The sequence below is a fragment of the Balaenoptera physalus genome, assembly GCF_965194825.1.
Source record: "Balaenoptera physalus genome assembly, chromosome: 9".
NCBI lineage: Eukaryota > Metazoa > Chordata > Mammalia > Artiodactyla > Balaenopteridae > Balaenoptera > Balaenoptera physalus.
Window position 1 is genome coordinate 16,223,240 of NC_138888.1, and position 24,019 is coordinate 16,247,258.

Here is a 24,019-nt window from a genome sequence, read left to right on the forward strand (position 1 = left end):
CAATGTTTTAAAAAGTTGAAGGCCAAAAAGAAAACCAAGTGTATATATATATTTAAATATTTGGTAAATGATTGAACAATTGTCCATAGATTTAAAAATTATTCTAAATTTAATACAAATAGTTTAGTCTTATCAAGGGTAAAATACAGGTGTGTGGAAGCCTGAAGCTTATATAATTGGGTAAGGGGGGAACCTCTTTATGAAGGAAAAAAAAAGGTAGACTAAAAATAAGACTACGCATATAAAATTTGGTATAAGGCCATGAAGGACCCAAAGCAAGTGAGGGCCCTGAAGCTTGAGTTTCATTAGCTTCAAGCTAAATCCGCCTCTGGTTATAAAAACAAAAATCCTTTTTGTAATTCCTTCATCATTAAATTATGGTACTAATAATGTGTATAAAAGGAGAAATTTTAAACTTATTAATGAAAATCTGAACTCTTACTTGATACCAAATTTCAGTAATTTCAGTGATATGTTTGCCCCTTTTATACAGCAGCAATCATACAATTATGTAGTTATATAACCACAATAGAAGCAAAATGAACTTCGTAACTATATCTGATTCTAATTGACAAGACTGATAGCTTTTTAAAACTTTTTTTTTTTTAAAGAAGTGGCAGTGCTCCAGGTAGAATTCAAAGAAAATAGCTATAACTACATTAGGTGAAGAATTAAAATGCAATTCCTAGTAAGGTATCCCACAAATGGGCAATCAAAATTAGTCAAAAGTAAAACTCAGTTTTGAACAAACTGAGTTAGAGTCATTACCACTTTTGCCATTACCATTCATTCAAAAGGTGCCTTTCCTCTTTCCAGAAAACAAAACTGAGAGGTCTATTAAACCTATAATCACCAGTTTACTTATTAAGAAATCATCTTAAAATAAGTACCTCTGTCAAATAAAAGTAGATTCTAAAACAAGGAAGCAGTAAGGCCTTTCTTATTTTGGCATTTAATTTCAAGTAGTCTTGGCTAATGTCACTCTTACTTACTGATCTCACTCCCTCCCACTGGAGAGAGTGGGAAGGGAAAGAAGGAAGAGAGGAAAAAGAGAAATCTTGGCTTCAAACGAAATACCCAGATTATGTTGAGACATAGAGACAAAAGTGGGCGTTAAAACGAGCCATGCTGTACTGAAGATTATGCTGCATGCTGCTGGCCCTTTGGGAAGGTGTGTGAGACCTGGGCACTCACGTACAGAATCCCCTCCCCTCTCCGGGAACTTAGAGTAGATTAAAAATTGGCCAGCCTGTTCTATAAAATGGTGAGTTTCTTCCTTATAGTGGTTCTGAAACAAGAGTGGAATGTAAAACAGGCACAGGTTGTCAGACGTCTATGAACCTGATTGAAAGAGAGAAATCAAGCTGAGAGGGAGAATGTCCTCTCTGGGATTCTGACACCTTTGAAAACTGGGACAAGAGTATCTTTTCCCTTCTTTCTCTTTATAATAGAGATGAAGTGGGGCAGGAAATGATGACCCCTTCCCTTCAGATGACAGCCTTTGTTTCCATGACCGTACAGCAGCTATAAAAACGAGTTGCAAATATAGAAACAGGGTGGCTGATACTAAAATAATTTTAGAAAGTGTGGCTGAAAGCCTCTTTAAAAAGAAAAACACCTTTGTGCCAACCAAGTCTCACCCCCCTTTCCCAAAGATGAGTTAAATCAAAAGAAGGACAGACCATGCAAAATTTTTCTACGTTTTTAATGTAGTGAATTTCTGATGTTAAAATGGAGCAGCAGAAAGGTGACAACCAAAAAAGCGGCTCTTGTAGTCTAATCTCTTAAAATCCACACCCTTTCACCTTGCATGTGTGGAAGAAGAAAGAGCAGAAGATAAAATCACTTCCACCTGGACCACTGCTTTTCTTTATCTGTTAAAGGCACGTATATCACTCCCATCAGAGGTTTCATTTTGACACTGCCATCTTGTAGCTTGTCATACTGCTCCAACATCTGGTTTCCACCTGCAGGACCAACTGGCAATATCAATCTTCCACCAGGCTTTAACTGGTCTATTAGCTAAAAGAAAAAGAAAAGCACATACACACCAAGCTATAGATTTGATGTTAATAGTCATTTTATATCACTATACACAACTTTCAGTGTCCATGGGCAGAAAGCAGAAATGTACTTTATTTAGTACATACAGACTTCCATTGTTAAACCTGTTACTCAATTACCCACTCACTCATTTACCTACTGACCTTCCCTACTTACAGTACAAATGCTCTGACGACAGGGACTGTGTCTTATTCATCTTTGTGCCCTTAGCATCTAACACAGTACCTGGTACAACTGCAGTGCTCAAAATGTTTTGAGTTGAACCACATAATGTAGGACTATCCTCTTGGGAAGGTCAAAGGCAAATCAGGAAATTTCAATTCCTGTATGCCTATTTTGAATCTTTATAGTTTGGAGGGGAGGAGGGGAAGTGTAGAAAATCAGCAAGGAATCCCTATCCTATCTAAGAATTTAAGGCATCACTGAACCAAAAATAAGGGAACCTTGGTTTTATGACTGAACTTAGGATTACTGGCACCATGACATGACGAAGGAAGGTAGGGCTGGAGTCTCTGCAGCATCAGAACGAGGACACCCTGTCAATGAAGAACCAAGACTACTCAGTGAAAGCCCCTCTAGTCAGAACATTTTTAAGCCGCATGTCACAATTTGAATGTAGCCTGACAGGTGACCACTGTTCAAAAACAGTAAGGAAGAAACCTAACTTTGGATAGTATTATCCCAGGGAAGGGTGTCTTTAATTAAAATTTTTGTTGTCAGCAAGTCTACCTTATTTTTTCCCTTTTAATTTTTCTAAATGTCAAGGTTTTTAATGAAAAAATAGCAGACTTCTTCCCCCTACTCCAATCTTGCTCCCTAAATCCACTCATTTTAAATCCTTTTAGCTGTCTTCTTTTGTAGTGCTTACTTCTAAAGCATGTCTTTTATTTTTTTTAACTGAAATATAATTGGCATATAAATATTGTATTAATTTTAGGTGTACAACATAAAGATCTGATATATGTATATAATGTGAAATGATCACCACAATAAGTTTAATTAACATCCATTATCACACATAGTTACAATTTTTTTTCTTGTGATGAGAACTTTTAAGGTTTACTCTCTTAGCAACTTTCAATTATATGGTATAGTATTAGTAACTTTGGTCACCATGCTGTATAATATTTCCTTTTTTATTTCAAATCATATGCTAGATGAGGACTAAGCTCCCATACATAAACAGCTGTTCCTCAGTATCCAAGGGGGATTGGTTCCAGGACCTTACTTCTGATACCAAAATCCACAGACACTCAAGTTCCTTATATAAAATGGTATAATATTTGCATATAACCTATATATCCCATATACTTTAAATCATCTCTAGATTACTTATTATACCTAATACAATGCTAATACCATGTAAATACCAGGTGTGACAAATTCAAGTTTTGCTTTTTGGAACTTTCTGAAATTTTTTTTTCTGAGTATTTCGATCCATGATTGGTTGAATCCTTGAATGTGGAACCCTCAGATACAGAGGGCCAACTGTATTCTGCTCCTTTCCCCCAATCCAACCAATATCATAATTTTTTATTAAAACCATTTTCAGTTATGACTGTGTAAATGTAATTTGCAGCTGAGCCAAGAGGTACCCAATGATTGTTTCCTTTCTTATATAATAGCTGTTTTCCCTGCAGTTAAAAACTGAAGGTTTTTCTTTTTTCATTCACTTAATTTTCTTTGCAACTGTTTCTAAATCTTGGTACCCTCCCAGCTTCTTAATGAAATTTTCACACAGTCAAATCTATCTAATTAGTGCCTGCCTTCCTTTTTTTTTTTTTTTTTTTTTTTAACTGCTCTTTTTTCTTTTTTGGTAGGCTCCCTTCTAGTACCTTCCTCCTCTGCTCTAAATCTGGACGGGTTATTCTCCAGGCCTGCTGCATAGCGTTCATACTGGGACTTCCTTTGCAATAATCCTGGAATCCTGGGAACTCTTACCACCTCTCTCTTGAACAAGATGTCCTACTTTCCTAGATACCATGGCTGCTTCTTTTCGGTTTTTCCTATGTCTCTCTACACCCTCATTTTTTGATGATATAATTAAAGCAATTCCTCCAGAAGTATTCTGTGAAACAGTATGTGGAATATTTTTAAAGACAGAGATTGAGATGGGCAAATCTAAAATTATCTTTATTCTATGTATTTAGTGATATGTGTGGGTATAGAATTCAAGATTGGAAATCATTTTCAATTCAGAATTGTGATGGTTTGCCTCTGACTTGTTCATTCTAATGTTGCTTTTCTATAGTCTGATGCCTTTCTGATTACTGACCCTTAAACGGATTATCTATTTTGTTTTTCTGGAAACTTTTGGAATATTCTCTTTATCTGTAACATTCTGAAATTTCATGGTGATATTGTGGCTTTCTTTTTTTTTTTTTTTTTAATTCATGGTACTAGGCACTCAATAGATCTTTTCAAACTATAGAATCATGTCTTTCAGTTCTCAGAAATTTTCTTAGGGCTTAGGGCTAACTGTTCCTCATAAAGAATTTCAAGTAGCAGCCCCTCTTTTCAGGCCAAAGCGTCATCTCTGGTTTCCAAGGTCCTGATGCCTCCAATTTCTAAGCTTTTTCTGAGTTCTGCAGAGCAAACTGCTTCTGCATTGATACCCCTCTCTGCAGTCTCTTTGGTTCAACTTCCTTCACCCTTCCAGGTCAGTTATTACTCTAACTGCTTTCTGTCTTCACACACTGTAGAGTTCAGGATTGAAGGTATAATCTCCTAGATAACTGAATATGGAGTTCGTGTTTCCGTTTCTTGTTTTTCTAGTTGTTTTGGGGTGATATCCAAAGGAGGCATAAACATCTTTATTCTCTTAAAACTGGAAAGCCCCTTCAGCATGCCTATCTTCAAATTTGATCAGATGTAAAGAGCCTCCCCACCCAACAATACTTCCAAGTGCTACTACAAATGTTCAAATTCATTCTGAGCTAAAGCCAGAAATACCCTTCGAGATCATCTTACGGTCTTAGTGGGGAAGATGAGCCCTGTACCCAAGACCTTTCATTTAAACACAGTTCTGTTTCAGATTTCAGTTGTTCCTACTAGGCTGCCAATATTTAAAAAAAAAAAAAAAAAAAAGTTTAAAAAGTTAAAAAATCTACTGATCATGTGTTCATATATGAAAATTCATTACGTTATTCACTTATGACTTGTACACCTTTCTACATCATGTTAATACTTCAATTAAAATATGTTAAAACCACTGGTTTGGTCTTTTTTTCAAACAGATAACAGGGTCAGAGAAAACAGTTGATTTTCCTAAGGTCATTCAGCCAATGAATAACAAGTCAGTGACCAGAACAAATCCCCTAACTTTCAGCTTCTCATAACTGTGTAAACACACAAAAAAAACCACTTGCAGGTTGGGGAGTAGATGAGACTGGGCAGAAGAGACAGTGTCACTTTTAGCTCCTTGCCATCTAGTCAAGAACTATGAAAAAATCACATGTAATAGAAACCTAAGCCAAGGAATATTTGGGCTGACATAAGTTTATCAGAGTCTTACTAAAACGAAAACTCAATTTTGTACTTAAATATTTCCTTGACTACGTAATATATACTTCTGGAATATCCTTCCCTCTCACTGCAACTATGCAAACCCTACTAGTCTTTAAGATTCAGTCCAAATTCCATTCCTATAAGAAGTCTCCTTGACTATTCTATGCAACATACTCTCCCCCCCTTGAACTCCTACAGTACATGTTTTCTTTTCCCTTCAATGTCTATCATACGCTGATACATGTATGACACAGCTTTTCTAGAACATAAGGTTTGTGAGGATAAATGTATGACAAATACTTGCTGGTCTTACCCATGCACCTAACATAGTCTTGCACATTCTGGTATTTAACAATACACCAAGTGATTATCAGATCATGAACTACAGAGGGACTGTCCCAATTCTATTGGTGTACTAGTTCTTAGCCGAATCAAACAGTGCTTTAAATAAGACAGCCATGAGCTGGGGCTTAGCAATTTTCATGTCATTTATACAACTGTCTGCATATGAAAAAAAACTGCCTACTAACTGCAACTAAAATGCACAGCGTTTCAATTTTTAAAAAGTTGAGCATAACTGTCAACCAAAAAGAAAAAAAAAGCACAACGTAACATAGATGATATTTCGAACGTCAATAGAAGTCATTTCCTATAAATTTTTAAGAGCTTTAGTTGAATAAAGCATACAAACACAGAAAAAACCCAACTCACTGCCTGAGGCACAACTGGGGCTGCAGCTCCTACATGAATACCATCATAAGGGGCTTCTTCGGCATATCCCATTCTTCCATCCCCCACTGAAAGAAAAAAAAATGCTTTAAAAATCTGTTCAGACAGAACTACCCAGTGTGAAGAATTATAGGAGATTTAAAGCAGGGAAAGGATAGATTTTTAGATAAATGATGCTGGGACAACTGGATATTCAAAGAAAAAATAGATACTTGGACCCCTACCTCACACATACACAAAAATGAACGTCACAAAGATCAAAGGTCTAAATGTGAAAAGTTAAAATGATAGTGCTTCTGAGAACTAATATAAGGACATATCTTCATGATTTCAGAGTACCTTAAACAGGATACAAAAAGCACCAGAAAAAAAGTGGTAAGTCTGACTACATTAAAATTAAGAATTTCTATTTATCAAAAAAGTACAGTATGAGAGTGAAAAGGCAGTTCACAGAGTGGGAGAAGAGATTGATAATATAGACACAGGGCTAGTCTATAGAAGTCCTACAAATCAAAGAAAAATATACGTAACTCAATATCTGAATAGGCATTTCACAAAAGAGGAAATCCAAATGGCCAAACATATGAAATAGTGTTCAACCTCACTGATTAATAGGAAAATACAAAATTAAAATCACAGAGATACTGCCATACATTAAGTGGGCAAAAAGAAAAATCTAATAATACCAAGTACTGGTAGAGATGTGAAGCAATAGGAACCCTGATACATTACTGTTGGGAATGTAAGTTGGTTCAGTCACTTCAAAAAACAGTTTTTGCAGTATCTTTGGTCACTCTATGAACTGTAACAACACACCTACAGAAATGAGTGCTTGTATGATGAGTGTATGTAAGCATCTGGACTTACGTACATTGTGAATATATCTCCAAATCAGAAACAACCCAAAATATCCATCTACAGTAGCATTAATGAACAAATTCTGGTAATGTTCCTACAACAGAATGCTATACAGCAATAAAAATGCACTATATGCAAAAAGAAGGATGAATCTTACAGACATAATAATGAATAAAAGAAGTCATTCATCATAGAATATATACTGTATGGTTCCATTTAGCTGAAGTTCAAGATTAAATTAAACATCACTTATGGAAATGCAATTAGGTAGTAAATGCATAAAAGTAATAATACTAGTTACCACTAGGGAAAAGGGAGGTAGTCATGATGAGGAAAAAGCAAGCAGAGAACTTTCCAGGTACTAATAATGTTCCATTTCTTTTTTTAAAATTTATTTATTTATTTATGGCTGTGTTGGGTCTTTGTTTCTGTGCGAGGGCTTTCTCTAGTTGCAGCGAGCGGGGGCCACTCTTCATCGCAGTGTGCGGGCCTCTCACTGTCGTAGCCTCTCTTGTTGTGGAGCACAGACTCCAGATGCGCAGGCTCAGTAGTTGTGGCTCATGGGCCCAGTTGCTCCGCGGCATGTGGTATCTTCCCAGACCAGGGCTCGAACCCGTGTCCCCTGCATTGGCAGGCGGGTTCTTAACCACTGCGCCACCAGGGAAGCCCAATGTTCCATTTCTTGATCAGTGTGGTGATTAAACAGGTGTTTGTTAAGCTTCACATTTATGTTTTATGCATATTTTGATGTCTGTTATTTTTCACAAAATAAAATGTGCTCACATGGAAATGTGTCCATGCATACTGCTGAATGGAAAAAAGCAACCTAAAGGACAATATGTAGAGTATGAGTCAATTTAAAAACCATGTGTGTGTGCAGTTTATTCATATGTACATTTATATGTCTAAAAAACTTCAGGAGGAAGAAGAGGGGCTTTTTTATCTTACACATCTCTGCACTGTTTAAATTTTTTATATTCGACACTTGTTACTTTGATACTACTTCTTAAAAAGCAATGAAGAAAGAACTCAACATGGCATTTTCTGAAATAGTTAAGTCATGTCACCCATGGTCAAGGTAGAACCAGTGTAACATTTTAGAGTAATTGCTTTTTCTTGCTTAGTACTTAAAAGTGAATGTAAAAAAAAGTGCAATAATTAGCTCTGAGTATTATTTAGCTTGCATGGGATTTTTCTGAAAATAAAAATTCTCCAGAGAGGAAATTTTAAAAGTTTTCTGATACTTACCAACCAGTTGCACTCTCCCTGAAGACAAAAGCATTGGATCATCCTTTCTGACATTATTTACTGAGTCGTCTACGAGCTCTTTAATGTGGTCAATTCCTATGACTTTTCCACTAGGTCCAACCTGGAAGTGAAAGAATAATTCAATAGTTCACTGGTCTAAGTTTATTTTTCTAAAGCGTCATTAAAGTATTTCTTTATCCAAAGTCATATTCTGCAATGAGAAATCAGGACAAATAAACAGCTTAAGCCTCCAACTAGATTGTTAAACACTCAGTTTATTATAAATTATTTGGCGAATACAACTTTCTCAACTATAACCCTCAAATGAATAATGATATTTCAGTAATTAAGAAGCTAGAATAAATTATAAAAACTTGTAATACTAAGAAAAATGATAGCTTTCTTCAATTTCTAATTTTTAAATCCAGGATCTTGAAGTGGGACTTAGCTACCAATATTAAATGGTACTTATTAGTGCAACCATTTTTTATTTAAATTCCATTTAAAAGTGTGATTTTAAATATTAAAATGTTACATAAAAAAATTTTTTTATAGGGATTTCTATACCTGATTCTACTGCCACATGTGGGAAATATAAAAATACATAAGGCCCCAAGTATAAATATTAATGGTAAAACAAATTTAACACAATAAAGACTCTGAAGTCAGACCACCTGTGTTCACATCTAGGTTTCACCACTTACTTACAACTGTATAACCTTGACAAGTTATTCCATCCATCAGGTTCCTCAACTGTAAAATGAGGAGGAAGGGGGTACATACCTCATAAATCATGTGAGGAGTAAATAAGAGAATACAGGAAAAGCACTGAGAACACAGACTAACACATGGTAAATGTGTGAAAAACACTGATTAGTATCATTTTCAAAAAGATAACTCAGAAATCTAATGATATTTTAAAAAATGATTATGCCTCTGAAACCATAAACATGTCAAGTATAGAGAACAAGTCATTAATTAAATACCATATCTAGTATATGGTTACATCCCAGCAGTGAGTGTTTAACTTGTACAAAACAAGTCAAGCAACTGAAAAGAAATATCTGAATCCTTATTGTGTGCCTGGCACTGTTCTGGATGCTTAGGATACATCAATGAAAAAAAATCAGACAAAATTCCCACCTCTCTGGAGCTTACATTCCAGTAGTCTGCCAATTATATATTCATAGCAAATTAAATGGATTCTAGTCCTAAAGGATCCATAAATCCTAACTTAACTAAACCATACCCTTCCAAGCTGGCCTACAGGTACAAGATTTTTCATAATCAACCTGATTTGATTATCTGAACACAGATAAACCTTGACTTCAAGGTGCTTGAGTGGGCCTCCAGACTTACACTCTGGGTAGTCATTTACCAGATAAGCCTCTGATGATAAAATCTGAAGTATAACAAACAACGCATTTTTATAAGAGCATTTTTCTTAATGTAAAAAAAGCTCTCCTTCAATCCCAAATAAACCTGTAGGAGTGTTTGGAAATCAGGCTGTATTTTGTTCTGCCAGAAGAGTACTTGGAAGACTGAAGTTTGGGAGCTACTGGTTGCCACTTTGTGATCACAGAGAAGAGCATATCTGAAAATGAAGCCAACATGTGGAGGAAAGCAAAGTCAAACCAAGAACCAGAGAGAAACCCATTGTCCATAACAACATTTGATCTTCTTCTGAATCCAGCCATACAAGAAGTCAGATATACCTCTAGACTTTTCCATGATATAAACCAAATAAATTCCCTTCAAGTTCTGCCACTTTGAGTGTTCTGTCACTTCAACAACAACAAAAAGAAATCCTAAGTGATACATATTCTAACTGCTATCTTAATAGAATTTAAAAAGGAACATAGAAAACCTTCGAAAACTGCTAGTGAAAACAATACACAGCCAAATCATATAATATGCTTCTGTTGGGGCCAGAATGGTAAATAAAGCTCTTACCATACGTGCAAAACATGCAGTAAGGATTCCACTTCCAGATCCTACATCAAGAGCTTTAGCTCCTTCATGCAATTGATCAAATAGAAGTTCTAGTGCATATGCATGCTGCCAAAAGAAAACAAAGCAAGTATTCATTTTTTTTTCAAGACTCTATAAAGTATATATACCATGGCATACAAAAAAAGTTGCTAACTTGTCACCAATTTTTCTACTATTGTCATCTACCAAAACAATGAAAACATAACATATTATATACTTATATCTACACAGGAATTACATATAAGAAAATTCTTGTTTGATTAAAATTCTTGTGTTTTAGATAAAGTGTTCAGTAATTTTAGATCTCCAGTGTGCGAATTTTTTAAATTTAATTAATTCAAAGTCAAAAGCTACAAAAAGATTTACAGTGAAAAGTCTGCATCTCACCCCTATCTCCAGTCTCACTCCCTAAAGGCAACCAATGTTACCAGTTTCTAGTGATTTCTTCCAAACATATTCACTTCATGCATATATAAGCAAATACATATGCATTTATAAATTTATTATACCTTGAAGGAGCTTCCTTATCACTATTTAAAGTGTGTTCACTCTTTTTTAAGGCTGAAGAGTATATTTTTGTATGAATGTACTGTAGTAATAAATATACCTGATGAGAGATATTTAAGTTAGCTTCAATCTTCTATAACAAAAGAGATAAAATAATCTTAAAAGGTGTACCTGTAAGATAATGTAATAACCTTTTTAATAATCTTATGAAGTATATCTATAGGACAAATTCCTCCAAGTGGAATTAAGGGGGCCAAACGATATATATTTTTATATTTACAGTATATATAAACGACAAATCAAATAAAATCATGTTGGTTATACATTGGACCAAACCAAGAAATAAAGCCTTCTCTACTCCATCCTCTTTATAAACTTACATTTTAGTGCTTTTCCAAAATATGAGGTTAGAATTAATAAATGTTATCTCAAAAGCTGTCCTTAAATGCCTGGTATATTCATTATTAAAAATCATCAGATCCAGTAGCAATAAGCACATTCACTATCAGATCTTGGTTGATAAAAATACATATCCATGAATCCATAGTGACAGTAAGTAAATACATCCTTCCATACATACATAAATGGAGAATAAGGAGAAACTGTTCTCAACTGTTTTTGTTTTGTTTTTTTTAAGTTAGGGGTTTTTTTTGTTTTGTTTTGTTTTTTTAATTAATTAATTAATTCATTTATTTTTGGCTGTGTTGGGTCTTCGTTTCTGTGCGAGGGCTTTCTCCAGTTGCGGCAAGCGGGGGCCACTCCTCATCGCGGTGCGCGGGCTTCTCACTATCGCGGCCTCTCTTGTTGCGGAGCACAGGCTCCAGACGTGCAGGCTCAGTAATTGTGGCTCACGGGCCCAGTTGCTCCGCGGCATGTGGGATCTTCCCAGACCAGGGCTCGAACCCGTGTCCCCTGCATTGGCAGGCAGACTCTCAACCACTGCGCCCCCAGGGAAGCCCTCAACTGTTATTAAATATAGATGAAATGATGAACTTAGAAAACTGCCATTTGGCAACCATTTCAGTAATAACTGATTGAGGCAAAAAATCACAAATGGATGCTAAAACTAGTGTATTATCATTTGAAGAGTAACAAGATACTTACATACTCTCAAAGTGTTTGCCCCAGACACTTATTAATTACAAAAGGGAAAAGTAGTAACTTTACAATGGAGTTCAGAAGTTTCTTGGTGGAGAAACCTGATTGACACGACCTCAGTCAGATGATTAAAGTTAATATCACCAATAATGGGACACTCTGACATCACATGACATCTGCTAAAATACATCACTTCTGGGATATTCCAGGCAAAAATGCATAACTCATATCTAATCAAGAGAAACATTAGACAAACCTAAATTGAGAGGCATTCTATAAAATAACTGGCCTATAACATTCATAAACATTTTCAAGACCATAAAAGAAAAGACTGAGGGATTGTTCCAGATTAAAAAGACAAGGCAGTTGAATGAAACTCCTCATCTGCAACTTTCTTTTCCTATAAAAGACATTATTAGAACAACTGATGAAATCTAAGGTCTGTAAATTGGCTAAGTGTTTAATCAATGTTAATTTCCTGATTTGGACAACTGCACTGTGGTTATTTAAGTGAAAGTCCTAGTTTTAAAGGTAAAGAGCATTCTGCATGCAAATTACTCCTAAAGAGTTCATGAAAAAGGAAATATATATATATGTATATATATATATATGTATATATATATATATGTGTATATATATATATATATATATGGGGGAAGGGAGAGAGGGAGGAGAGAGAAAGAATAAATGATAAAGCAAATGAAGTAAAATGATAACATTTGGGGAATATGGGTAAAAAGTATACGGGAATCATTTGTACTATTCTTAGAACATTTCTGTAAGTCTGAAATTATGCCAAAATTAAAAAAAAATTTTTTTTTAATCATCAGAAACAGCTAACATTCAAAATGGAGGATAGAATGGAAACTCCCTATTCTGGAAAACTAACTTAGGTGATAAAAGCTAGAATACTGGTTACCTTGAGGATAGAGGTTGACTAAGAAAAGAGGCCTTTCTGACTGAGGGAGCCTTTTGGGGTGCAGGAAATGTTCTGCATCTTGATCTGGGTAGTGGTTACATACACATACACACGTAAACATTCATCAAGCTGTACACTTAAGATGCGTGCACTTTATTGTGTGTATATTATAATTTAATAAAAATTTTTTGAAAATACTATTTATTCCAATCACTAAAAGTGGAGAATCAGACATTTATGTACCTCCTGATGTGATGAACAGAAGAATCATTAAGGAGTTTTCTTGAAAAGAAAAAAAAAGGAACAAGTTAAACACCGCTAGGAAACATTTAACCAAGTTCAGAATATGGGAAATTCTATAGGATAAATGAACAAATTTTGTCAATTAATAAATGGCATTTTAAAAAGGGGGACTGTTAAAATTAAAAAAGACTAAAAAGACTAAAAAAGACTAAAAAGGTGCAATGTAAGGCTCTTGTTTGGATCCTGATTTAAACAAATCAGCTGTAAAAGAATTTTCTGAAACACCTGGCAAAGTTTGAACACGGACTAAATATAAGATAATACTAAGGAACATTGCTAGTCATGATATGGTATTGTAGTTGTGCTTTTAAGTCTTTCAGATTTATACTATTTAGGGGTAAAATAATATTAGGTTTGGGATTGCTTTAAAATATTTCAGCAAAAGAGAAACAATTATATAAGACAAGATTAGCAAATTGTTGGTAATTACTGAAGTTGGGTGATGGCTACTTGAGCGTTCATTATATTATTCTACTTGCATGTGTGGTGTTGAAAATTTTCCATATTAAAAAGTTAAAAAGAAAAGACGTTAAGGTTATCTTTTCCCACAATTAACGTAAAAAGGGGAGAAGGCCATTAATAGATGTAGCCTCATATAATCCGAGGATTTTCAGACCATGTTCCAGAAAGTCATTAAGGTTCCACAGAACCCCTTTAGGAGTAACACACAAATGTAGACCAGTGGTTGGTGTGTTTGGGAAAAGGGTAACAGAGAAATAACTAAAATTTTCAATTTTTCATATAGATTCTTTTGCAAAGAGCTTCTTGCCTAATGAGTGGAAACCACTAGTACTATGAAAAAGAATCCTGGATTAAGTGTTCAAAGTACTGGATTCTATTGGTTCTGCATTTATTACCCCTTGACTTTGGAAATTATTTTTAGCTCATTGTTCCTCAGTTTCCACAACATTAAAATGGAGAGAAAAAAGTTGTTCCTATTCTGCCTTCTCCATAGCAGTACCATTGTGAACAAAAGTGATGAAGTATGAAAGCACGTTATAAATGCTAAAGGATTTATGAATAAAAGGTATAGCTTTTTTTTTTTTTTTTTTTTTGCTTAGCGACTGACAACAGGCCGGTTGCTCCGAGTAGAAGCACTTGGCCTTCTTCCAAGTTGAAGTGGCCTGGCCTGAGATTGAAGTGAGACCCCAGCCCTAGGCTGGGGTTCTTTCCACATAGAGGAGACGGATTCAGAGGGGCTACAGACCAAGATCATTGAAAACCAGACATATGATGAGCGTCTAGAGATTGACGACTCTGAAGAGGTTGCGAGTATTTATGCTCCAACCACAGGACACAGAGGACTTCGTCGTTCCACCATCTTCCTAACAAGACTATGGCTGACAACAGCAGTGATGAGTACGAAGAGGAGAATAACAAGGAGAAAAAGAAGACCTCGCAGCTCACGCCTCAGCGGGGCTTCAGTGAAAACGACGACGATGACTCATCTGAAACTGATTCTGACGACGACGACGACGACGATGATGAAGGGCACGGGGCCCCTCTGGAAGGGGCCTATGATCCTGCAGATTATGAGCATTTGCCAGCTTCTCCTGAGATTAAGGAACTCTTCCAGTACATCAGTAGGTATACACCTCAGTTGATTGACCTGGACCACAAACTGAAACCTTTCATTCCTGATTTTATCCCAGCTGTCGGGGATATTGATGCATTCTTAAAGGTTCCACGTCCTGATGGAAAGACGGACAGCCTTGGCCTACTGGTACTGGATGAGCCTTCTACAAAGCAGTCGGACCCTACAGTGCTCTCACTTTGGTTAACAGAGAATTCCAAACAACACAACGTCACACAACATATGAAAGTAAAGAGCCTGGAAGATGCAGAAAAGAATCCCAAAGCCATTGACACATGGATTGAGAGCATCTCTGAATTACACCGTTCCAAGCCCCCTGCGACTGTGCACTACACCAGGCCTATGCCCGATATTGACATGCTGATGCAGGAATGGTCTCCAGAGTCTGAAGAGCTTTTGGGAAAGGTGAGCCTGCCCACAGCAGAGATTGATTGCAGCCTGGCAGAGTACATAGACATGATCTGTGCCATCCTAGACATCCCCATCTACAAGAGTCGGATTCAGTCTCTCCATCTGCTCTTTTCCCTCTACTCGGAATTCAAGAACTCACAGCATTTTAAAGCTCTAGCTGAAGGCAAGAAAGCATTCACCCCTCCATCCAACTCCACCTCCCAAGCAGGAGACGCAGAGACATTAACCTTCAGCTGAGACACCTCCCATGTCACTCTGTTTCAAGGCTGAGCTGGCTTCTCTGCCCCATCTGAGAAGGAGGGATCATTGTCAGCCACCTGGCGGCCTTGCCTGCCTCACAGCTTGATTCGGAGACAGCGCACATCTTACTGCCCTCTCTGCCAGAAAGCACTGCCCATGGTCGTTAAATGGCTAATGCCTGTGTCAGAGTTCCTTCCCATGGAAATTAATTATGCATCTACACCACTGTGGGGATGTGAGTTAGAAGCACTGGAATTCCTGGGATCCCAGGATGCTCAGGTTGGGAGGAAGGCTTAACAGATGTTCTTTTGAGATAACAATAGAATTATTTTCTTTCATTCTTAAAGTTAGTTGGCAAAGATTTTACAAATAAAATGCTCTTATCTTTCAAAAAAAAAAAAAAAGGTATAATATTCACATTAATGAAAATTCAACCATTACAGCTCAATGACCTGATGCTGCTATTCTTTAAGATACTTCAAAGTCATTTGTGAAGGTAAAATTAACAGTTAATTGATCTTTTACTTCCATTTAGTGTATTTTTGGAAAAACTCTCTCTTAGGAAATCTTGCATATAACTGTCAAATAATCAGTGGCTTCCCTCTTTTGCTTGGTTAGAGAACAAAATGACTTGGTTAATCAAAAAATTCTGGTTACTACCTTCCTTTCCCTTTTCTCCTGGTATCCTGTCCCTTCCATTCCCTTTCTGAACAAGTCGATCCTAAAGCCATTAAGTTGGGCTGAGTAAGGTAGTTGCCCATACCCAGGTGGCAGAGAGAGTAGCTGCAGTGTCCAGTTAGAAGTGTCAGAGCCCAAGCAGGATGAGGAGGGCATCTGTGTTCACACAGGGAAGCAGATCCAAACAGGAGTCAGAATCCAAGCTAGACGAGGAGGATTTCTGCACAACACAGTGGACCAGTGCCAGGTGTCAGACATAAATGATGGAGGATGGGGTGGTATGAGAAGGGTCGGGGGAGAAAGTGACAGCAGCGGGAAATTGGCTATATACAGTCGGATTGACCAAATAAATAAATATATCAAGGAAAAAGGAACCATGTTTTTCACTGTTAGAAGTTAAATACGGAAAGGGAAAAGACAGGAAACCATGCATACTGATATAAATAAATAAATAGGGAACAGACACAGAATCTCAAAGTAGCCCCTCACAAAATAATTATTAATTACAAAAGCCAAAAACAGTAACTCTACAGCGGAGAAGGCTGGCAGACACCACCTTAATCAAGTGAACAACATCAGTAATGGGACAAATCAAAATTGTATTGTGATACCATGTAATGAAAACCCAGCATCACTTCTGTGATCTTCCCACCAAAGAGGCATAACCTGAATGGAATCATGAGGAAACGCTAGACAACCCAAACTGAAGGACATCAACAAAATAACTGGCCTGACTTCTTCAAAAGAGTCAAGGCCATGAAAGTCAAAGAAAGGCTGAGGATCTGGTTCAGATCGAAGGAGACTAAAAGAGCAGTGGTTCAGCACTGGATCCTTCTGCTATCAAGGACATCATAGGGACAACTGGAAAAACTGAAAAGGAGTCTGAAGATTAGATGGTAGTAATGTGTCAGTGTTCATGTCCTGGTTTTGATGGTTATGTTGTGGTTGTATAGCAGGATGTCCATTGTAGGAAATACACTACACCCTCAAGTATTCAAGAGTGATGGGGCATCATTTCAGCAACTAACTCTCAAAAGGAGTAAAGAAAGGTTCGTGACAGTGTCCTTGCAACTTTCCCATAAGTTTGAGATTGTTTCAAAAATTTTAAAAATATCTGACTAACCTTATCTTTCTTTGATGCTTCAAAATGATACAGTGGAATACTATCTCTGAATCATCATTATGAACATCAACCAGTGGAACAAGAAAGTGTTAGTTAATGAGGTTTCTATGAGACACATTGGATTAACTTTTACTGAGGAAACTACTGGGGACATTTTATTTAGTCAAAGCTATTATTCTTAGACAAGAGGCTTAGCCCGAAGAATGGAGTCTCTAATAAGAGAGAGTTCGTGAACTTTTTTCAGGAAGAAGCTTTCATTGGATTTTTTAAAATGATCAGTATCCCCTGAAAGTTTAATAATTTCCATTAATAAAATAACAAGTATCATATTTGTATGAAGTAATCAAAGAAGCAAAATAACTCCTGTAACACCTGGGCTTTCCTGAGTCCAAAAAATGAAAGGACTAGAAGGGACTTCTTTAAGGTGCCAATCCCTAATCTATAGGCAGTACTGTCCCAACTTAATTCCAAAAGAAATTCAGGAATGTTTTTTCAGTACTACATTTGCATAAGATTTGTTTTTTTAAAGAGGGGTATGCTAAGTTATTATTAAAGTCCCATTCAGATTTAAAATGTCAAGGCCTTCAATCACAATTATTAGCTTTTTACATGCTTTTATCACTACAGCTAATATTCTTCTGGATAATCCAGGCTCATCTCTAAATCTAAAAATTAAGTTTTTTAAAAGTTCATTTTTATAATTATGAGAAATTTCAAACCCACAGAAAATACAGTGAACATCCTTTTCTCCTCATACAGTCACCAATTATTTATACTGTGCCATACTATGTTACCAAGCCATCTGAAAATATGCTGCGGACATCATAATACTACACTCCTAAACACTTCAGCACGCATCTGCCAAAAAACCAAACTAGGACATCCGCCTTTGCAACCACATCACCATTACCACACTCAAGAAACTCATTAATTTAGTGTCATCCAACATAAACACCACACTCAAATTTCCTCATTTGTCTCCCAAACCTCCTTTACAGCTGTTCCCCCCACCAATCCATTCAAAGTTCATGCACTGCATGTGCCAATCTAGAATAGTCTCCCCCAACTCTGTTCCATCCACCACTTTCCTTTGTCTATCAGAACACTGACTCCTTTTAACAGACCTGTCCAGTTGTCCTACAAAATACCACAAACATTCTAGATGTGTCAATTTCCTCATGGTTAGATTTAGATCAAAGAACTTGAGCAAGAACACCACACAGGGCTTGCAGGGCACCTCCTATTGCATCACATCAGGATGCACATAACACTGGACCATCTCACTACTGGACTGGCCAAGCTCAACCACTCAGTAAATGTGGTAACCACTAGATCACTCTATTTTCAAGGCATATTTTTCTCTTTGTAATTAACAAGTAATACGTCGAATAATAATTTGAGACTACATGGATATTTTTGTTCCCCAACAACTTTCCTCTTAATGGTTTTAGATTAATTGATGATCTTTGCTTAATTCAATTATTACACTGATAATTACAAAGAACTGATTTTTAAAATTCTATTATTATTTCCACACTTAATTGGTATTCTTCTGTTTTTCATTTTTTTCCCATCTTGCTATTTTTTTTTTAAATCCCTATGGACTCAGAGATTTTTGTTTCTGAATTCACTGTGTTATAATCCATTATCTTCACTATCTACCATTTTTTGATTCTCAAATTGTCCCCAGTTTGGCTTCTGGGAGTCTCTTTAAACCTGCTCCTATGTCCTCCTGACATTACCCCATTAGCCTCTGAGTACTTCTTCACTTTCTGGAATTTAGTCACTTTTCCATGAAGCTCTAGTCTCTTTTAGCAAGAAATGGAATTTGGGGTTCAATATCTGGATGCTAAATATGTTCACTGCTACCAGGACATCATTTCACATTTTTCTGTAAGTAAGACTTTGGAAAATATTCCAGGGTTGTAGGTACTTCCAAACCTGTGACTTTGAGGTTCATTAAATGCAGATATAGAAATGGTCAATAAGCACGTGAAAAGATGCTCAACATCATTATCACTGGGGAAATGCAAATCAAAACCACAATGAGATACCACTTCATAGCTACCAGGATGGATAAAATAAATAAAACATACAATAACAAGTGTTGAGAAGGAAGTAGAGAAATTGGAAACCTCATACATTGCTGGCAGGGTTGTACAATGGTGCAGCCACTTTGGAAAATAGTTTGGCGGTTCCTCGGAATGTTAAACACAGAATTACCATATGACCCAGCAGATTCCACTCCCAAGTATATACCCAAGAGAACTGAAAACATATGCACACAAAAACCTGTAAACTAATGTTCATAGTATATTCATAGTAGCTAGAAAGTGGGAGGAACCCAGATGTCCATCAACTGATGAATGAGTAAACAAAATGTGGTATATCCATACAATGCAATATTATTTGGCAATAAAAAGAAATGAAATACTGAAGCCTGCTACAACATAGATAAACCTTGAAAATATTGTGCAGAATATAAAAAGCAGTCATAAAAGGCCACATATTGTATTATTCCATTTATGTGAAATGTCCAGAATGACATAGAAACAAAAAGCAGGTCAGTAGTTGCCAGGACCTGAAGAATGAGGGATGGGAACTGACTGCTAAACAGGTATAGGGGTCCTTTCTGAGGTGATGAAAATGTTTTGAAATGAGATAGTGGTAATGTTTGTACAACTCTGAACAGACTAAAAACCACAGAACTGTATACTAAAAAGGGATAAATTACATCTTAATAAAGCTATTATTTTTGTTTAAAAATGCACCATTTGCTGTGGAGTTAGCGCCATGTCTCATTTGGTGGTGAATTGGACACTCAGCACCACACTTCAGAGAAAAGAAAAATTTCATGCAGTGTTTCCCATTTAGCTGAAAAACACCCCTCCAGGCAATTTCCCAAACATGTTGGGTACCAATTCTCTAAAATAACTTTTATGATTAAACGAATACTTCCATATACATTTTTCTTTTTAAGTAGCACTTCAAACTGTATTCAGGGATCTTAAGACTACAATTTTTTTGTTAATCATTAATTTCTTTGACTAGGTAATGCGTACAAAAACCACTCCTACTCCATAACTAAAAGAAAAACTCTAAATACTCTTCTGCACTCTACTTTTATGATGTTTCTTGAAGATCTTGCCATATTCGTATTTACAGAACTTTATTCATTTCACTTCACAGTATTTCACTGTATGAATCTACTATAATTTATTAACCATCCACTATTAGTGGACTATTAGTGATTACTGTTAATTTTTTATTATAAATAATGTACCAATAAATATCCTCAGTTATTTTGTACTTGTGCAAATATTTTATGGGATAAATATCTTGAAATAAAACTGGAGAGTCTAAGGTATATTCATCTCACATGTTTTAGCTATTGCCAAATTGCCTTCCAAAAACACTATCAATTTACTTTCCCAACCAAAAAAATAATTTAACTGTCAGTTTCCCTTTTCTAATACAAAGTAATAAACTTTTGATTTCTGATGATAGGAGAAAAATGGTACTTTATTGTAGTGCTAATTTGCAATTTACTAAATATAAGTGAAGATGACATCTTTTCATTTGTTTAAATGCCAATGTCATTTGTATTTCTTTTTCTATGAACTACATTCTTGTACTTTACCCACTTCCTTTTGGGCTTAGTAGTATTTTACTTCTTAATATATAGGATACACACATACACATGTGTATATATATATTCCATATATGTAAATATACGGAGATTTGCCGTATACTGTCATATGTATTTCAAATATTTCCCTCAGTTTTTCCTCTTTTGATTTTGCTTATATTTTCCATCTACAGAAATCCAAGATTTTATTGTTTCAAAATATTGAATATATCAGGTTTTTTAATGGCTTCTAGGTCTTTTGTTATGTTTAAAAAGTCATTTTTATTAAATATTTATAAATACATTGCCCATTTTTTTCTTTGAATAAAATTATTAGTTCACTGTGAATATACATGTAGAATTTATTTTAGTATAAAGAAGGCTTTAAGTTTAAATAAGAGTTTCTCCAACCCCAAATACTTTCAGAGAATCAGAAAAGCTATTGTTCTTTTCACCAAAAACCAATAGAGTACTGATTCAAATAACTGACATTTAAAACCCAAGAAAATTCGCAACAGATTAAAAGTGCTAAGTAACTTAAAACAGGTCCTTCTCAGAGTTATACAGCTTCATAACTGCTATACGTGACCAGTCCCTAATGAATTATCCAAATAAAATATGAAACATTATTCAACTTGAGATTTCTTTAATATGTCTATTATATTTTTAAAATATTCTCTCCCTTAATTAACTCACCTCTAAGTAAATAACCTTTTATAGCCAATTTTTTTATATACAATTTTTACACGATTAGATACTAATGACAACCACCAAAAACTTAGTGAGTTTCTACCAAAAAGAGTTCCTTCTACACATCTTGTATTAAGAATAAGATTATTCTTATTAATTCATTACCAATTTACATAATTCATAGATGATAAAACTCATATAATTAAAAGTTAAAAATGTTCTTTAAACCGTTTTTACTGAAGAAAGCACTCTTAGAGGAAAACTGCGATCCATTTGTACCCAAACGACCAAAGTTAACTCACCATGTGTGGAGCGCTGATTGTTGCTTGGAACCCTGCAGAAGAAGAAGAGAACTACTGATACATTCAGCTGTAAAAACATATGAAATGCTCCATGTAATTCCTTTTCTAACATCCATAAGTTGTTTTTCATAATAATTATTTTCACTTTTATGATCTCAAGAAATAAAACTCTTATTTTATACTTTACAGTGCTGTCATGCACAGTTAAAATTAGAAAATATAATCATGCCAAAGGCTAGCATGCCCAGAACAACAGTCCCACAATTTCCAAAAATTTCTTCTCCCATATAGTTAGTTAAGGAAGACTTTCATTAAGTTGAGTTGATATTTTATGATGTTTTTTCTTTAGATTTATAAAAAGAAAATAAGCTTCCATATATCATAGAGTATGCAAAATCCTTGCAAAATTAAAGGGCTTCATATTTTTGGCACCTTAAAAAAAACTAAAACTGGCAATCAGAGCAGCTTAAGAGACTAATAAGCTACTTCAATTTACTCTTTACACTATCAACTAATGTTAATTAAAACAATCTTTTCTCCATTTTTAGCTTTTAGTTTTTTCTTCCAGTGTTGCTTTCTCAAAACTTATTTACCTGCTTCTGCGTCTGAAGCAATTTTCACTGAGCGGTGGTAGCAGGTGCCTTCGGGGTTCAGAAGCTCCCCAGGATCTTCTCTGCTGACTGTTAAAGTGCTTCAAAAGAAGGCAGCACAGCAGCTGGCCCACAGAATCCTGAGGCACTTCTAAGCCTCAAAGGCGCCCACTGCCAAGGCTCAGCAGTTCAGCAAAACCTGCTTCAGGAGAAGGAGTTAAATATGGAACTTTCTAAAAACAAGCACAAACCAAAAAATTCAGGGCAAGTGAAGCAGAGAAGTCAGTAATAATTTAGTTACACATTCCCTTTAATACTGATTTTTAAAATTGATGCTAAGGCAAAAACCAACCTTAGTCAACACTGAAGACCCTAAAGAAAAGTCAGCACATAGCTTAAACTGTAAGTTTTCATTTAAAGTATGTTTTAAGAGTATTTTTATAGAATTCTTATATGTATCGTTTAAGAAAATAGAAAAGACACTTCATATATAACATCATTTTATTAAACTGGATGAGTTTGGGATTATGAAACTTACTAAGGCATAAAACTCAAATTAGCAAGGTACTAGATACACATCTGGGTCCCAGCCTATTTTTACTTACAAAGATTACCGAGTAAATGAGTAAAATTTGTGACGTTTTCAGAAATCCAAAGCTTACCTATTGATTGTGGAGAATCCATATAAGGGTTACATTTTGCATAGTGAGAGCGGTCTGTGGCCAGCATTACTTCAAATACTTTATCTGTCTTGATGATTCCATTTTCTGAAATGAATGAGGCAATATTTTAAGCTGGAAGTGGCATCATCAGACATATTTTAGAATAATTATTCTGGCTACACTGTAGAGACTAGATTGGAAGAGAGCAAAACTGAAAGTTGTTGCAATGGCTCAGGTAATCACAACCTGGTCTTTCATAATGAAAGTAAGGATGAAGAAAAGTAGAAGGATCTGAGTTATATTTAGTAGGTAATGTATACCTGACTGACTACATTTGGAGGTGGGAAGGGGGTAATGGTTGAAATGTTGATGTCATATACTGATTTGCGAAATCCTAGACAAGGATCAGAGCTAAGGAGAAAAAGGACAAGTTATTTATTCAGTTAGGAGCTATGGACCATACACATGGAGATACACAGCGGTCAGTTGGACAAATGGATCTGGGGCGCAGGAGAAAAACCTACAACAGAGATATAAATTACTAGTTGTACAGATGGCAACTAAAGCAATGGAAGTGAACTGAAGTGGCCAGGTAAGAATACACAAAAGTGTACATTTAGGAGAAATGCAAAGGAAGTAGAGCCTTCAAAGATTATGACAAGGAGCAGCCACAGAGGTAGATGAAAATCAAGCAGATATACTGTTACAGAGCCCAAGAGAAACAAATTTGTCAAGAAGGAAAGCAAGGTCAATATGGTCTTCCCTCAGTGTCCATAGGGGGTTGGTTCCAGAACCCCAGCAGATACCAAAATTTGTGGATGCTCAAGTATCTTATATAAAATTGCATAGTTTTTGCATATAACCTACGCATCTCCT

The 24,019-nt window shown here is 35.8% G+C and overlaps 3 protein-coding genes across 8 annotated transcripts in view; 2 read left to right on the plus strand and 1 right to left on the minus strand.

Annotated features, from left to right (window-relative positions):
* Positions 1-6,270, plus strand: part of LRP11 (LDL receptor related protein 11) — a 64,332-nt gene extending 58,062 nt beyond the window's left edge. The window contains exon 8 of one of the 2 annotated variants that reach the window (XM_082474769.1): positions 3,885-6,270. Coding sequence is in view for 1 of the 2 variants with exons in the window: in XM_082474765.1 (XP_082330891.1) it covers positions 3,885-3,952 (68 nt within the window). In the remaining variant the exon portion in view is untranslated. The remainder of the gene's footprint in view (positions 1-3,884) is intronic. The other variant, XM_082474765.1, reaches the window with a different exon arrangement.
* Positions 1-24,019, minus strand: part of PCMT1 (protein-L-isoaspartate (D-aspartate) O-methyltransferase) — a 48,603-nt gene that overhangs the window by 6,924 nt on the left and 17,660 nt on the right. For 4 of the 5 annotated variants that reach the window (XM_082474882.1, XM_082474881.1, XM_082474880.1 and 1 more), the window contains exons 2-7: positions 23,144-23,248; positions 21,892-21,923; positions 10,360-10,464; positions 8,407-8,527; positions 6,283-6,368; positions 1,853-2,022 (exon numbers count right to left, since the gene is read on the minus strand). In XM_082474882.1, coding sequence (XP_082331008.1) covers positions 1,853-2,022; positions 6,283-6,368; positions 8,407-8,527; positions 10,360-10,464; positions 21,892-21,923; positions 23,144-23,248 — 619 coding nt within the window. Of the gene's footprint in view, positions 1-1,805; positions 2,023-6,282; positions 6,369-8,406; positions 8,528-10,359; positions 10,465-21,891; positions 21,924-23,143; positions 23,249-24,019 lie in introns of all 5 variants that reach the window. The other variant, XM_082474883.1, reaches the window with a different exon arrangement.
* LOC309666842 (intraflagellar transport protein 46 homolog) lies at positions 14,312-15,874 on the plus strand. Its single transcript, XM_082474933.1, has one exon. The coding sequence runs from the start codon at positions 14,562-14,564 to the stop codon at positions 15,465-15,467; it is 906 nt and encodes a 301-aa protein (XP_082331059.1). The 5' UTR covers positions 14,312-14,561; the 3' UTR covers positions 15,468-15,874.

Bases quoted from the DNA above. Each gene is read 5' to 3' on its own strand.
- LOC309666842 (XM_082474933.1), top strand. From the start codon at position 14,562: ATGGCTGACAACAGCAGTGATGAGTACGAAGAGGAGAATAACAAGGAG.